General features: G+C 39.6%; 1 protein-coding gene across 1 annotated transcript in view; it reads right to left on the bottom strand.

Moving 5' to 3' along the window:
• Positions 1-15,945, bottom strand: part of GAD2 (glutamate decarboxylase 2) — a 60,908-nt gene that overhangs the window by 29,770 nt on the left and 15,193 nt on the right. Inside the window, exons 8-9 of the mRNA XM_084879477.1 lie at positions 13,131-13,210; positions 199-253 (exon numbers count right to left, since the gene is read on the bottom strand). Coding sequence (XP_084735603.1) covers positions 199-253; positions 13,131-13,210 — 135 coding nt within the window. The remainder of the gene's footprint in view (positions 1-198; positions 254-13,130; positions 13,211-15,945) is intronic.

Raw genomic sequence — 15,945 nt, 5'->3', positions numbered from 1 at the left:
TTAGAAAGCAGAACCTACAACCCAGAGAAATAAGTAATGAATAGATGCAAAATTCCGTATTCTCATTGAAGCTGGGAGGTTGAGGTGCAGGTGCTCTTTTAAAAAACTAAAACCAAAATGTGTTCTCCACCTGATAGGACTACAAATTTGTACCTTTAGCTTGTTATGAGCTAGATAAAGCTCCCTACAAAAACTTACTTTTTGTTTGGCTTCAATGATCCTTCTTTCAAGGTCAGATGGGATCATTTTTCCCCTGAAAGGAAAAATAGATTACTGTATAGATTTGCTTTGGATAATTTACTTTTTTTTGTCTTTGGCAAGCGGCAACATGAGGGTAAAAATCCAACCCTAAACCATTGATAATAATAATAATCAATTTAAACAACTCTAATCTCTTCAGAAAGAAATGCCTTTCCTCCCTGAATGATGCAAGACGGCAATTTCTGGCAAGTTCCGGGGACTCTCTCCTACTATTGTGCACTCGGCACAGACCCTGCTTTTTAGATCATCCCCTTAATTTGGTTAAAACAAGGATGCTTTGGAGCAAGACATTTGGCAATGGGGGGAGAGTGCAGAAAAAGACTTGTATTTCAAATCTTCTAATGAATGGACCTGCAACTTCACATATAGACAAAACACCAAGACAAGAAAATCCATTCTGAAGCCTTCAAATCAACTATTAAGCCAAAAAGCTAACTAATTACACACTAAGTGCTAAAGTCATGAAGCAGGCCAAGAACTCATAAACTCAAATTTCAAACAGGAATTGGAAGAAAACATCCTTTCATCCCCATAATGCTTCTTTCCTAAAATAAAAACGCAAGTAGTGCTTTGCTTGCTATAAAACCCCACGATTATAACAACTAGAGGAGATGATTTCTCCAAGAAGTCAGATATAGCAAAATGTGTGATCTTAGTCAAGTTTCTTAATTTCTCTGTGTGTATTATTATTACTAACCTTAGAACATAGAGGTAATAATATCACTCATAGAGTTATGAGGATTTAATGAGTTCATAAATGCCAAGTATTTTTAAAGTGCTTGACTTATGGGAAGCATTTAATAAATGTTAGCTTTTGCTGTTGGGATTGTTGTTATATATTGCGACATTCCTATCTAAGGTGTTAGGGGCAGCACAGGCAAAGGGCAGAGGACAGAGTAGGTACAGAGCACCGGAGGAGTGAAACATTATTTCAACCAACACAGCTCTCTTGAATTGCTAGACCGGTTAAACTTTTCACAGCAAGGTCCTTGATTAGGTGTGTGTGTGTGTTTAAGGCAATTTGGAGAAGTAAGTTATGAGGAGGAGGTTTAACAATAAATGGCGGGAGGATGCTGCTAGCATTTAGTGAGCAGCACGAGGGGTATCAGCGTTTGTCACTAGCTCAGTAGCCCATCCACTGCCGTCCCTGTGACTCCAGATATAGCACAAGAACTGGGCTGCTTCCTTACGTCTCCTAGTGTGAGAATGACTTAGGTTTTGCATATTGAAATGTTATTTTATTGTTATTGTGCTACCATTTCTCCACTTAAAAACATAATTTGTGCCTTATATATGAGCAGGTAAGTTATATGTTCTACAGTTTTCATTTCAGGCTAATAAAGGAGGTGTTGCACACAGTTTGAATATAAAGCAGGCATTAAGCCTGAAGGCATTGAGAACCACTGATTTATGCGAAGCTGTTTGCCAAAGAAAAGCATTTAAAAGGCAATTACCTGGTGATGGCTATAGAGAAGTTAACAGCCATTGGTCAGTCAGGGGGGTAGCGAACAAAGGCATTGAATGTGCATTTGGTACAAAGGGTGCACTCCAACTCAGAGCAGCCAAGGGGGAACTTCTGTGCAACGGGGTCAGGAGGAGGGACAGAGGGAGTGCGAAGGTGGGAAGGCATCTCACTCCCTGTGTTTCTCTCTTCACTTCACACTTAGCCTGGGAGCAACCTCAAAGGAGTGATTTTCACCTCTCCTAGACCAGACTGCCAGAACACCTCACTCCAGCCCTGCTATAAGCAAAAGGTTCACCTTTCAGAGGAATTGCAGATATTTATCTTTTATATAAAGTTCTAAGCACATTACATTTACTGTAGTGCCTTTGTAGTGTATGGAAATTGAGAGAATTCTCATACATTGTTTACAAATCCCAAATTTTACCTGGTCTTCTAAAACCAATCACCTGTCTGCCTTGCAAAGTCTGAGGCGGACTAGCTTGACAATAGCTATCTCCTCATCTAATCACTGCTACATGGGTCTGTTAAATTTGGGCAGGAAGGTGTCACAGATTAGGGCACATTAGAATTAGAAGGGGCTCAAACCTGATGCTGGTTTCATTGTCTCCTTTTACAAATGAAAAAACCGGCCAAGAGAGGCAACGTGACTGCCCAAGATCAAAAGCTGGTAAAAGACTGGCTGTCACTAAAAATAAAATGAGCAGCTTCTGGCACAAACTCAAAGGGCCAAACATATAGGAAGCCTATTTGGGAAAATTGGAATCTTTTAGGATAAGATAAACCATTTAAGATAATATTTTAATTTCATGGATTAGAGGTGTCATTCAAGTCTTCCAGGAAAACAGCCATGTACCGTTGTTCCATTTCTGTATCAGTGAGCTGTGGGGCAGCAGGAAGGGGCAGGCAGTCACATGCAATATGCCCTCTTTAGCCAGGGGGATGCATTCATTCCAAGACCTCCAGTGGTAGAACCAAACCCCCTGTATATACTATGCTTCTTACTTATACATACATGCCTATGAGAGAGTTTAATTTATAAATCAGGCACAGTAAGAGATAAACAACTAAAAATAACAGAACAATTAAGTAATATACTGCAATAAAAATTAAGTAAATGTGGTCTCTCCCTACCTTCTCTCTCTCTCTCTCTCTCTCTCTCTCTCTCTCTCTCTCTCTCTCTCTCTCTTCTCTCTCTCTTTCTCTCTCTCTCTCTCTTTCTCTCTCTCTCTCTCTCTCTCTCTCTCTCTCTCTCTCTTCTCTCTCTCTTTCTCTCTCTCTCTCTCTTTCTCTCTCTCTCTCTCTCTCTCTCTCTCTCTCTCTCTGAAAACAGCTTATTGTCTGTAATCACCTTTTCAAGTAAAGAAAGCACTTTATGGCTTCTCTTTGGTATCTGAATTATCAACATTACTACTCTTACACATTGGGGCTGTTATTAAGCAAAAATAAAGGCACTCTGTCTTCCACTCCCATATTTGTTTTATCTACTTCAGAACCCAGAGCCTGGCACACTGCAGGTGGCAGCTCAACATTCGTTGGATGTGTGTAACTAGAAGGCAAAAGTTTAACTCAAGGATGATATTACTATGTTTACTTTATACTTTGACCAGACAGCTAGTGTGGAGGCCTCTGGAGACAAAAAATTTCATATTTCAATTTATTTTAGAATTGGCTGACTTTAGAACAATGGTACTTAAATTTTAGTGCACATAAAAATCACCTGTGTGCCCCTTTATTTATTTTTAATATTTATATTTGTTAATTCTCATCTGAGGATATTTTCCCATTGATTTTTAGAGAGTGTGGAAGGGAGACAGAGACAGAGAGAGAGAGAAAGAGAGAGAGAGAAAGAGAGAGAGAGAGAGAGAGAGAGAGAGAGAGAGAGAGAGAGAGAGAGAGAAAACACATTGATGTAAGAGAGACACATTGACTGTTTGCCTCCCACACACACCCCAACCAGAGGAGAGATGGAGCCTGCAACTGAGGTATGTGCCCCGACCAGAATGGAGCATGGGACCCTTCTGTCCAGGGGCCAACACTCTGTCCTAAACTGGTTTGGGCTGTGTGGGCCTTTAAAATGCAGATTCTTTGCCCCCTGCTGTTAGGGATTTTGATTCAGTCAGTCAGTTATAAGACCCAGGAATTGATAAATCACACAAGTACTTACTGAGCTCTGACCATGTGCTAAACACTGGGGACCAGGGTAAACAGACCAGTTTCTACTCTCCAGGGCTTACATGCCAATAAGGGAGATACATAATAACATAGTTAGTAGACAAACACGCATAAGAATTTGCATTTATAATAAGCACCCAGGGTGATGCTGAAGCAAGTAGACCTAGCTCCAAGAAATAGTTTTAGAAATGGAACACTAACCTGCTAAATAGCTGGATAACATACTAGCCAAGTACTTTCATGTGACCCATGGTTTTGAGCCAGCATGGCTTAGGGCAGCGAGCAGAAGGAGCTCCTCAGTGTGGCCCTATGCGGCCCTGCCTGCTGTGTGCTGTGGGTGAGTACATTGGGCGACGACCAGCAGGCTCTTCTGAGGATTAGGAGCTGTCTGGCCAGTCCTGGCTTTTCCAGCCCCGAATCTCTTGGTGCAGGGAGTTTTGGATGGCAGCTGTTGCATCCTTTGTCTGTTCTGAAAATATTTCTATAGCCAAAAGTTCTTTAATGTTTCCACATACAACCTTTAGGCTCACAGGTGACTGACTCTTTGTAAGGCTGTTCTCTGTTAGTTGTTGGTGTTTAAGAAAGCAACATTGAAGTGATGCCTCTTGAACCAGACTGCTGCTTTGAATGTTGTTTTGCGTTAAATTCCCAATTTGCAGTAGACTTTGAAAATTCACATGATGCTATAGGGTCAGCTAACTGCATATAGTTGCCTGGGGAAAAATCCCACAATGCCAGCAGGAAAAAATCTTCTCCTTGTGAGAAGGGCAAAAAATATGGATTACATCATGTGTAGAGTTTTTTTATTCAGATTCATGGCTCTGAAGGAGAAAGCTACTGATCCTATCTAAAGGAGCATGCTCCTGGAGAGTGTGTACCTCCAAGGCAGGCATTCAAATGGGCATCGGTGACCTGCTCATTGACTTGCTGAACTTGTAGTAATTCTACCAGCTTTTCCTAAGTGAGAAGAGCTTGGATCTGTTCATAGAGACATGAGCGAGCGCAAAGAAGAAAGGATGCGTGAGCCCTTCCTGTTAGAAAGTGACTAATGTCACAATCACTGTTAATAGCAACACAACAGCAGTGATAATGACTTACCAGTTTTAGGAAGAGTCACTGCACTACGCCTTAGATAGGCAGCTGAATGTGACTAAACATTTGAAATGTGGGAACAGAATAACTGGGCTCCTGCTCCAGACCTTGTGCTAATTGTGTGTACTTGAAGCACTTAGTTCTTCCTTGTACTCACCTGCCTCACAAGGTTTACATGAGGATCCAATGGAATAGTAAATGTAAAACACTATAGGGCGCTAAGTATAAAACTCTGGCTAGCATGTTAGATAATCTCATTACTAATAGTAATAGTACTAGCCTTCATGTGCCTTGCAGGATGTCACACAGGTGGTGGGAGGCAGGTGTTTAACTTAAGAGCTGTGTGAAATCATAACCCAAGTTCTTAGCACCATACAACAACTGTCTTTGTGAAGCATTTATGGGGTTTAAGCAAAAATACCTACTACCTTGACTATTCAGGTTGAGTTCTAGAATTGTAATGATATAGGTAACATTTCCACTATGACTGTTTGGAAGCCCCTTAAATTGAGTAGTTCCTTGGTCCCAATTCTTATTGCTATTAGCACTGATTAATAAAATAAGGAAAACATATAACTCCTACTAAAATATATTGCTCTATCAATAAGGGTAAATGTCTGTGTGTGCTAGAAAGTGTGCTGACAATTTCTCGTCACTTCTCCTAGTCCCCAAACTAACATCCCTCTTCTGTGAGAGAAGAAAAGGATTATGATAAATTGCTCAATTTATCATGTAAGAAACCATGCTTAGCTACTGTAAATAACTTTGTGACCAAGAGAAATAAAAACTGCCATTAAAGAACCTTAAAAATTCATGATATGGGTATACAACAGATAAAAATATGAGAGGCATCCTAAATCATCCTCAGAGGAAAATGAATAGCCTGAAATGTTTCTGCAATTAAATAACAAAGAATAAAGGCAACTAAACTGAATATTTAACCCAACAACAATGTAGGCAGAAAAATGAATATTTCAATGAATTAGAAACTATAAATACATTTAAATTCAAAAGATGGAACATTGAAAAGATCAATGAATATACAATTATCTGACTAGTCCAATTAAAGAAAGAGAGAAAATGTAAAATTTGAAATGAGAAAGGAGGTATGGAGATGTATATATATATGGCTAATATGCAAAGTATCTCTTCAGGAGTTTGGGAGACTGGGAGTTCGCTTGCTTGCTATGATCTGTGCTGACCACCAGGGGGAGATGTGTAATGAAGGAAGGCCCTGATTGGCCCTGATTGCTGGCCAGGCCTAGGGACCCTACCTGTGCACGAATTTTGTGCAATGGACCTCTAATGTGTGTATGTGTATGTGTGTGTGTGTGTGTGTGTGTGTGTGTGTGTATTTAATATTATAAGAGAATTCTATGGAGCACCTTAGGCTAATCTTAAAATTTGGGGAAATATATAATTTCCCCCAGGAACATGTAAATTAAAAGAATTGATCCAAGAATATATAGAACATTTGAAAACAAAAACAAAAACAAATAATAAGTGGGAAAATTTTTCCAAAAAATTGTTCCTCAAAATGCCGGGCCCTGATGTTTTGGTAGTGAATATTAACAAGTCTACTATTGGCAGATGATGCCTTTTTAGCTTTTATAGAGAAGACGATGGAAAGCTTTGAATTTATTTCCTGAAATTAGCTAACTGTGAAAGCAAAATCTGTCATATGTAGTCCCCCAAATCTATAGGTAGATACATCTTAGAATATAGCTACAAAAATCTAAAATATAATATTAAAAAACATAATCCAGAAGAAGATGAAGGATTAACATGGCATTAAATAGGATTTGTTGCAAGAATGCAAAGAATGGAATGGAGGTAAGATGATAATTAGTATCTGAAACTACAAGTGAGTAAACTGAAACTAATCTATAAGAAGAAAAATACAGGCAGGCACAAATCAGTCTGCACACTTTTGGGAGGTTCCAGATAAAACTGGAGGCTTGTTTAAGGCCGTTCATCTACTTTTTATTGGAAACCTGACTTAAACCTCAGGCTTGGATCTCTAAAATGCAGGCCTCAGGCTCTTGGACTATGCAGGTGAGTGAATGGCAGAAGAACTATTTTGCAGTTACATCTGGCACATGTACAGTCAGATGGAAGGCAGATACCTACCCACAACAGGTGCTAGCATTCAGTATGCCTGGTCAAACAGAGAGTTTTCCCAGGTCTGTGCTACCAAACTGTTAAAAAAAAATTATGCAGAGAAATATTTTGCTGTTATTGATTCTGACAGTGTTGAAACTGGCTTGAATAACTATGCAGAAAACGTTTTAATTTTAGCAAGATCTCAGCAAACTGACCCTGACAAGTAGGAGTCTGGAATGTCAATAAATAATGTTTTCCGTCCAAACAGGTTTGCTCAGTGATAGAGCGTCGGCCTGCGGACTCAAGGGTCCCAGGTTCAATTCCGGTCAAGGGCATGTGCCTTGGTTGTGGGCAGGTTCCCAGTAGGGGGTGTGCAGGACGCAGCCGATTGATTTTTCTCTCTCATCGATGTTTCTCTCTCTCCCTCTCCCTTCCTCTCTGTAAAAAAATCAATAAAAGTATTTTTAAAAAATAATGTTTTCAAAATAAGTAATGTACAGGAGATGGTGCAGGCTAACAAATATTCAAAGACTCCCTATTGGCACACCCTGATGAATCAGTAGTAATCCATAAAGTGACCATTGTCTTTGATTGCCACACTTAGTGTTTGTGGTGGCTCTGAGGAAAGTGACCCATGAACTAACCAGCTCACAGTACAGCTAGGACCCAATTCTTTTTTTGTGCCCTTTGGTAAAGATCTGTATTTTTCTTCTTTTTTATTTCTGAACATGCTTTATTAGCTAGTCCTGGAAAAGGGAAGAAAATTCTATCCGGTTACAAACCAGACAAAGTAAAAACTGCTACTTCCACTCCAACTTTTGGCGAGATCTCAAATCTGTTAAACAACAGAAAGCAAAGCTCTGTTTCCAATGTAAACCACTCTGCTAGCCAACACTAAGAATTCTGTGGTCTTCTGAAGAAACTCTTCCTCCAATAAAAGATGCATATAAATCCTACATTCTCATGTTCACATACAATTTAAAGATTCAATTTGAACTCACTATTCATCCCATTACACATTTTGAATAAAACCTGTTCAAAACAAAATGAAATAGTTTCTTCACATTTTGTATGCATAGGTGTATATATCAGGTAATAACTGGATGAAAAATCAAGTTTCTATTAACACATGCCATCGATCAACTGTAAAACCTGAGCTATTGCTATGCTATTGTATTTGAGCTATCAGATTCTGACCACTTCCCCTCAGACCTTCTTTTCAGTTCTAACTTCTCTCACATCCATGGCTTAGAGCTCGCCATGACCTCTGCTTGTTTCAAAGTCTGCCTTCTGCACACCAGACTAAATTTTGCAGAGTCTGTTTCTATGTCCACCTTGTCTCCCACTGTGTTCCCAACCAAGACCCCTGCCTGCAGCCAAAAGAAGTAGCTCACAGGGCTCTCTCTTCCATTAGAGGGGAACTTCCTGTTCTTCCAAAATTATCATCTATAGAAGTTTTCTCTCCTCATGCCCTGGCTGAACTTCTGGGAATTCTCTTTTTGGTTAGTGGCCTCATCCAATTCTGAAATATCACTCAATTCTTCTACAAATACTTATTTTCCTCTAGATACTAATTCATATTTTCTTTTCTATCATTAAGCACGTCAATGCATCGTATTTTAAATTCCAATAATTTAAATTTTGCAAATATCAAACCCAATGATACTTGAATAAAAGTTCAGTAATCCCATCACTGGGAATATTCAACTTTTTGCTGACAAGGAAAGGGAACTATTAAATTAAAACTTAGGAAATTAAGGATTCATTTAACTGTTAATGATTTTAACACATTTTCCTCTTTTGAACTTAATAATTAATTTTTACAAAATATAATACTCTTTTTACTTATACTTCCAATAAAATGTAAAGCATGGGAAACAGGCTTTCCATTACCCTATCTTATTTTACCTTTTACAATATACATAATAAAATTAAAATTCTTTTTTATTTTCAACTCTCAGAGAACCTGTTTCAAACAAGTGATTTACTCTAAGAACTGTTTTAACTGAAAACCATGTTTCACTTTAAATAGGTCACCAAACTGAGACCCTTTAATTGCTAATTAGGGGATAGTACTATCTCTCAGGATGTTTTTCTACATGTGGCTATGAGATTGTTAGAAGGTCACAGATTATTCTCATCTTTCACTAGGATATTTGCCTTCAATTGTGAGCTTCTTACTAAGTCAACTATCTGCAGAACAAGATAAAATCTGTCAGCCAGTCACCGATAGACTGATGAGCAGAGTCAGAAAAAGTAACTGTAAGAAGAGAAAGGTCCAGACTCATGTTTAGAGAGCAGGTCCAGGCTCATATTTTGCAAAGTCTGGATGAACTTTATAAAGTTCACTAGGAGAAGCTTTGTCAGTCTCAGGTGATTTCTGAACTGCACGCCTGATTTTCAAGGGGACTTGATAGATAATAAGAATGACGTGGCCACCAGGAGGGTTTGAGCATATTCCCGTGGGAACTGTGGCTGCAGATGACTGCTCAAGGCCTCCTCCTGGTTCCTGGCTCCAAACATGTCAATTTGACTTAATCCATCAAGACCAAGGCTCTCAATCTTAAACTCATGTTATACAGATGGTGTGAATTATTAAAATCAAAGACTGTCTGTAGCTACCAACATATCTTTAATTTTCTTTTCCAAAATGTTCTCATACAATATTGCTAGGAGTAAATTCATGAAACCTGTTGAAAGGCAACATGGCTTGATGTGTCACTTTCCTAATGAATGTTCAGAGTTTAGGTAAGCCATTATACAATGAGAAAACCATAGATGGAGAAGCCCTGGGCACATAAGAATATTCGCTGAAGGATGTAAAGGTTGTTTACAAGAGCAATACCAGAAATAGGGAAATAAACAGCAGGGGACTAATATTCTGTGCTTTCTCTGTTCTAGCTGTCACTTTTAGCATTTTACATTTGTCAGTGCATGCAATCTGCACAACAACCCTCTGAAGCAGGTGCCATTTCTTTCTCCTTTCTTTAGCTGAGGAAACGCATGTGTCCCGGCTACTGCTGGAGCGAAGATTTATTTAAACAGTGTACTATCATATTTCCCAGAGCCAAACCTCAAAAATTATGTAAAGTGTGTTGTATTTATAATAATGTAGAAATATATTTATGTTATCATGTTTAGTTAGAAAAAGAAACATGATCACAAATGTAAATATTATTCAAAAGAGGGGGGGGAGAATAAACCTCTATGCTTAAAAAGAGACTCAAAGGTTTAGACAGCAATGTAGTATGGTCTTTGGGTGGGAGAATTATGATTTTCCCCTGCTATTTTCTACAAAAAAAAAAGTGAGCATAAATTGCTTTTTAAATGTTTCCCTCTGTTACTCCCATTTCCCTCTACTTCCTTCCTCCTTGCTTCGTTTCATAAAGGCACCACAAGATTTTTCTTCTAGTCCTTATTTCTCCCACCTTTTACTTCATATGATTTTTTTCCTTCTTTCCTTTTCTCTTTCTTCTTTCTCCTGTGTTACTCCATTCCTCCCCTCCTCATCTCACAAGGCCCCTGAGCAGGAGACAAAGCCCCTTGGCCCTCCTGGTGGTGAATGACAGACAGCTTTGGCCTCTGTCCCAGCTGCCCTGTCAGTGGTTTCTTTCCCTGCAACACTTTGCTTTTCCTTCTTCTTCTAGGAGGCCAGCACTTCTCTATGGGGCATGATGCTGCCTCCAGACAGTCAAATGTCCTCAGGTCAGCCTTTTGCTCTCATAAATACCTGGTGGGCAGGCTTTGTGGATTCCTCCCAAGGCTATTTCCGTGGTCACAGCCTGATTTTCACAGTAGAAGCAATATTGGTGCCATAAGGAGAGGAGTCAAGAGCCCCCTCTGTTCTCCCAGATCATCTATCCTTCCACTGGGATTCAATTCGAGAGCACCTACGAAGCCATAGCTGGTTTGGCTCAGTGCATATAATTGGTCTGTGGACTAAAGGGTCCCAGGTTTGATTCCAGTCAAGGGCACGTGCCTAAGTTGTGAGCTCTATCCCCAGTCGGGGGTGTGCAGGAGGCAGCTAATCAATAATTCTCTCTCATCATTGATGTTTCTATCTCTTATTTCCTCTCCCTTCCTCTGTGAAATTATATATATTTATACACACACACACACACACACACACACACACACACACACACACATATATATATATATATATATATATATATATATATATATATTTTTTTTTTTTTTTAGAACTCCTACAAATTAAGCTAAGAAGGAAAAATGACTAGATTGGAGAAAACATGGCCTGTCAAACAATTCTTCCTTGAATTCCAGGCTCATTATTTATAACCTTGATTAAGGAAATGTTTTGTTATTTAAATCTTTATCCCCAGTTAACAAATTTTGTGTCTGTGCCAATTTTCTCCTCAAGTACCTGATAGTGAGGAACACTGGCAGCCTTAAAAGTATAAAGCAGTTCCCTTTTCAGAATGTGTTCACCTCACTCCAGTCCTCTATTATTTCACACCCATCTTACTGCTAGAGTCACTGACCAGTCTCTGCTCTGCCTTGCTCCCTGAGGGAGTTTCACTCATGCCCTTCGCAGACAAAAATGCTTGCAAGTTACCTGGTCTCCAGCCTCATCGAGTTCAAATGCTAAGTTTAGCTTTTTATCCCCAAAAAGAAAAAAATAAAACATCACTGTTTTTTCTCATTGTACAGGTAATGTGCATTCTTTGCAAACAAATTCTGACAATATACAAAGGTGTGAACAAGAACGTGGCAGGCTATTGTAATATTGTCTTCCCGAGGGAGTTATGGCTGTTAATCAGTTTTTGTTTTTGTTGTTGTTGTTGTTTTTTGTTTTTTGTTTTTTGTTTTTTGAGCTTTCAAAATCCCACATGTCCAGAAGGCTGTCCCCTTCCCCTCCTGGAGCCCCATAAGCTCATTGCTACTTCTATGACGTTGCTGGGGGTATTCAATCTTCTGCTCTTGTCCCCCTCCAACCCTTGTTTCCAACTCATCTCCAATTTTTAAAATCCAGCTCAAGCCCTCGCTGCTGCATGAAGACTTTCAACCTTACCAATATATACAATGTGTACTCTGGGCCACACAATTCAACCATATCAATGTCTCTTCTGATGCTACTCCATCTCTCCACTTAGATCATATTCTGTCAGGGCACTGGGATTATGCCTCATCTTTTTCTAGAGCTTATTGGGATGGTGGACAATCATAAATGTGTGTCCCATAAATTCATACCAATAAGTAAGTGGCTACTTTATTTTTATAGGTTCTAAGCTACAGGCCAATGGTAATTTTTTAAAATATATTTTTATTGATTTTATGGAGGAAGGGAGAGGTATAGAGAGATAGAAACATCAATGATGAGAGAGAATCATTGATAGGCTGCCTCCTGCATACCCCCCCACTGGGGATCAATCCTACAACCTAGGCATGTGCCCTTGGCCAGAACTAAACCTGATCCGCAGGAAAGCTCTTATCCACTGAGCCAAACCAGCTAGGGCTAGGCCAATGATAATTTACATGAATATCTTGAAAATGCTATTAAATCTTTCTTTTTCCCTTCCCTCCTCCCTCACACTTATTCACAGAGTGCCTATGGGTGTCAATTAAAACATGGATTCATCTTTGGTTCCAGTATAAAGTTGATGAGTTTCTGAGGCATTATTTATTCCCTACTTGCTAACATGCCCCCACTTCTGTAATTATTCCATCAAGTGCACACCATCCTGGGTGCCTAGAATGATGACATCACCATAAATCAGTGATCAAGTTGTTGGTGTTAATGAATGTCCTTGTGCACCATCTTGGTGCAGATATTTTTATAGATTTAATAAACATTTTGATTCAGTCAAGGGCCATGGAAGGCTCTATAGCATTGAGAGACACCATCCCACGACTCCAGGCAAGAGCCTGTGTGAAAAAGTAAGTGAATGACAGTGGCCAGGATAGAGCCAGGTTTTCTATCCCTATGGTGATCACCTGTTTTCAGCCTAAAAGGCATATATATGTATGGACTTTGAAAATTGATAACCAAAAAGGGTTGCATATTCATGCTCACCTCTCATCACATTTAATTAAAATCACGCTGTCTGTTCCAATGCCCAAGGCTGCAGCTCCCTTCTTGAGAGAAAAATGACTCTGTAAAAAGAGCATATCAGTAATTAGTTGCATATAAAGTAAAAATCCATTCCTTTAGCTATTTTTTTTTTCATTTCTCCTGTTTCTAACTTGTTCCTCCAAAGCCTGGATTGCTGAGAGAAGAAGATATCATTCACTTGGGCTTAAAAAATTGTGGTGAAATCTAGATAACATAAAATCTACCATCTTCACCATTTAGAAATGCACAATTCAGTGGCCTTAAGTACATTAATGTTGTCGTGCACCCAACACTACCATCCTTCTCCAGAACTCTTTCCATCTTGCAAAACTGAAACTCTGGACCCATGAAACAACAGCTTCTCATTCGTCCCTCTCCACAGCCTTGGAGACCACCATTCTACTTTCTGTCTCTATGAACCTGGCTATCCTAGGAACCTCATGTAAGCGGAACCATGCACTATTTACCCTTCGTGAGTGGCTTGTTTCACTGAGCGTAAGGTCTTTACGATTCACCCATGTTGTTGCTTATATCAGAATTCCCTCATTTTCAATGCTGAATCATATTCATTGTATATACACAACACATGTTGTTTTCCATCCATCCGTCCATGGACATTTGAATGGCTACTACCTTTTGTCCTTATGGATAGTGTACATGTAGAAAGCTGTATGAGCATGAGTGTGCAGATATTTTTTTGAGCCTTATTTTTAATTCTTTGGCATATACTCAGAAATGAATTGCTGGATCATATGATAATTCTATTTTTGAGGAATTGTCTCATACAGCTTTCCACATCAGCTGTACCCTTTTCCACTCCCACCAGCACTGCTCCATGGTTCCAGTTTCTACACATCCTGTCAACAATTATTTTGTAGGTTTGTTTGTTTGTTTGTTTGTTTGTTTGTTTGTTTTGAAAATAGTCATTCTAATGGGTGTGGAGTGATACCTCATTATGGATTTGCTTTGCATTTCCCCAATGATTAGTGATACTGAGCATATTTTCATGTGCTTATTGGCCATTTGTACATCTTCTTTGAAGAAATGTCTATAAGCATCAGCCTGAGGACTGAAGGGTCCCAGGTTCGATTCTAGTCAAGGGCATGTACATTGGTTGCGGGCACGTCCCCAGTAGAGGGCGTGGAGGAGGCAGCTGATCGATGACTCTCTCTCATGGATGTTTCTAACTCTCTATCTCTCTCCCTTCCTCTCTGTAAAAAATAAATAATAAATAAATAAATAAATGTCTATAAAGTCCTTTGATCACTCTTGAACAAATGTTTTGTTTGTTTTCTTGTTTGCTAGTTGCTACTATTGTTGAATTCACTTGGACTTTAAGTGAAATACTAAGACCCTGGAAATTGTAAAAGGATCTTCTACTCCAACACACAGTAACCCAAGCCAATTTTATATCTGAGGGGTAAGAACACATCGACTGCCCCCAGCAGCTGTATATGTGTGGTTCCCAAACTTATATTTTGCTACCAAAAGATTATGCTCAAGTTTCTCTCAAAATTCAGTGAAATTATGTGCACTCAAGAAAGAGGAGTGATTGGCTTTAAATTTAGCACTTTTGGTCCCAGAATTGTTGGAGGGGCTATTTGTTGTCCAGGTGACTGCCCAGGGGGTGCTGGGCTCCAGAAGGAAGGAGGCATTGGTTCCTGGCTTGGGCAGAACGCTGCGTAGAAAAGGCCACACTGACAAGGCACTGCCACATCTTTGTGCTCTTGGTTATTGATTCTGGATAGGAAGCTGAATCTTTTTTTTTTTTTAATGGCTGTATCACTGTGCAATGTGGAAAACTGAGAGACTAACCTAAGCCCAGCTGTACTGCATCTGCTCAGCAGCCTCCAACTATTAACTACAGATCATTAAGCTGTCCGAGAGGGGAGCCAATGACTCAATTTACATCTCCAAAGGGCTGCTGGCTGGAATTTTTAAGTTATGGTTCCTGAGTGGGCACTCTTTTCAAAAGCCCACTTTTGACTTATTTGAATTCTTAAACATGCAGCAAAGGAACTGCTATACTTCTAGGGCTGTGTCTCATAAACAAAAGGAAATCACATGTAAAACAGTAGCAAATAATGCAAACCAGTTAACAGGGCACTGAACTGAGGCGTTTTAAAAGCCCAGTGTCCCTGAGAAATAACGAGAAAGGGCCATTAGCCTCATTTTACAACCTCGAAAAGACAAAGTGGACATTTGTTACCAAGATACCTGGAAACTAGGAGAGAAAGCTTAATTGGGTTTGTAGAGATGCATGTCTCCCTCCCTTAAAAAAAAAAAAAAAATAGTGGTCTCTTGCTTATGTAGCAGATCCCTAAGCCATCCAGGAAAGGGCGAAACAGCACTAAGTCTCCCTGCTGGGAGGGCACAGAACAGAGGAAACAGCTGCCCCAGTGAGCAAACACAAGCCTCCAATTAGGCCCCTCAGCAAATGAGCTTGTAAGCACTAAATTGCCAAGTGGCAATTTGGGGGTAAGTAAGAGATCTGATGCACCTGGTCAATGAGAGAAAGTCCTCTCCTCTGGTATTTAATGAGTAAGGGTAAGGATCCTCAAACGAGGAGCAATTAACCAGGATAATTGATCACTGTACCAAATACCACACACTTAAAGACAAACACATGCCCAAATAGAAAGCGTGAAGATGGGGAACAAAGGTGACATGAGGCATGAAAAAGAACACTAGATACCGAAAGCGTTTATATTTCAGGAAAGGGAGCAGGGAAATAGCTAGATGTTGTCCACAAATAGCAAGGGACCCATAAAGAGGA

Source organism: Pipistrellus hanaki (genome assembly GCF_964339955.1).
Source record: "Pipistrellus hanaki genome assembly, chromosome: 1".
Classification (NCBI taxonomy): Eukaryota; Metazoa; Chordata; class Mammalia; order Chiroptera; family Vespertilionidae; genus Pipistrellus; species Pipistrellus hanaki.
The sequence above is the reverse complement of the archived record's forward strand: the minus strand, read 5'-3'. Positions and strand labels throughout refer to the sequence as shown.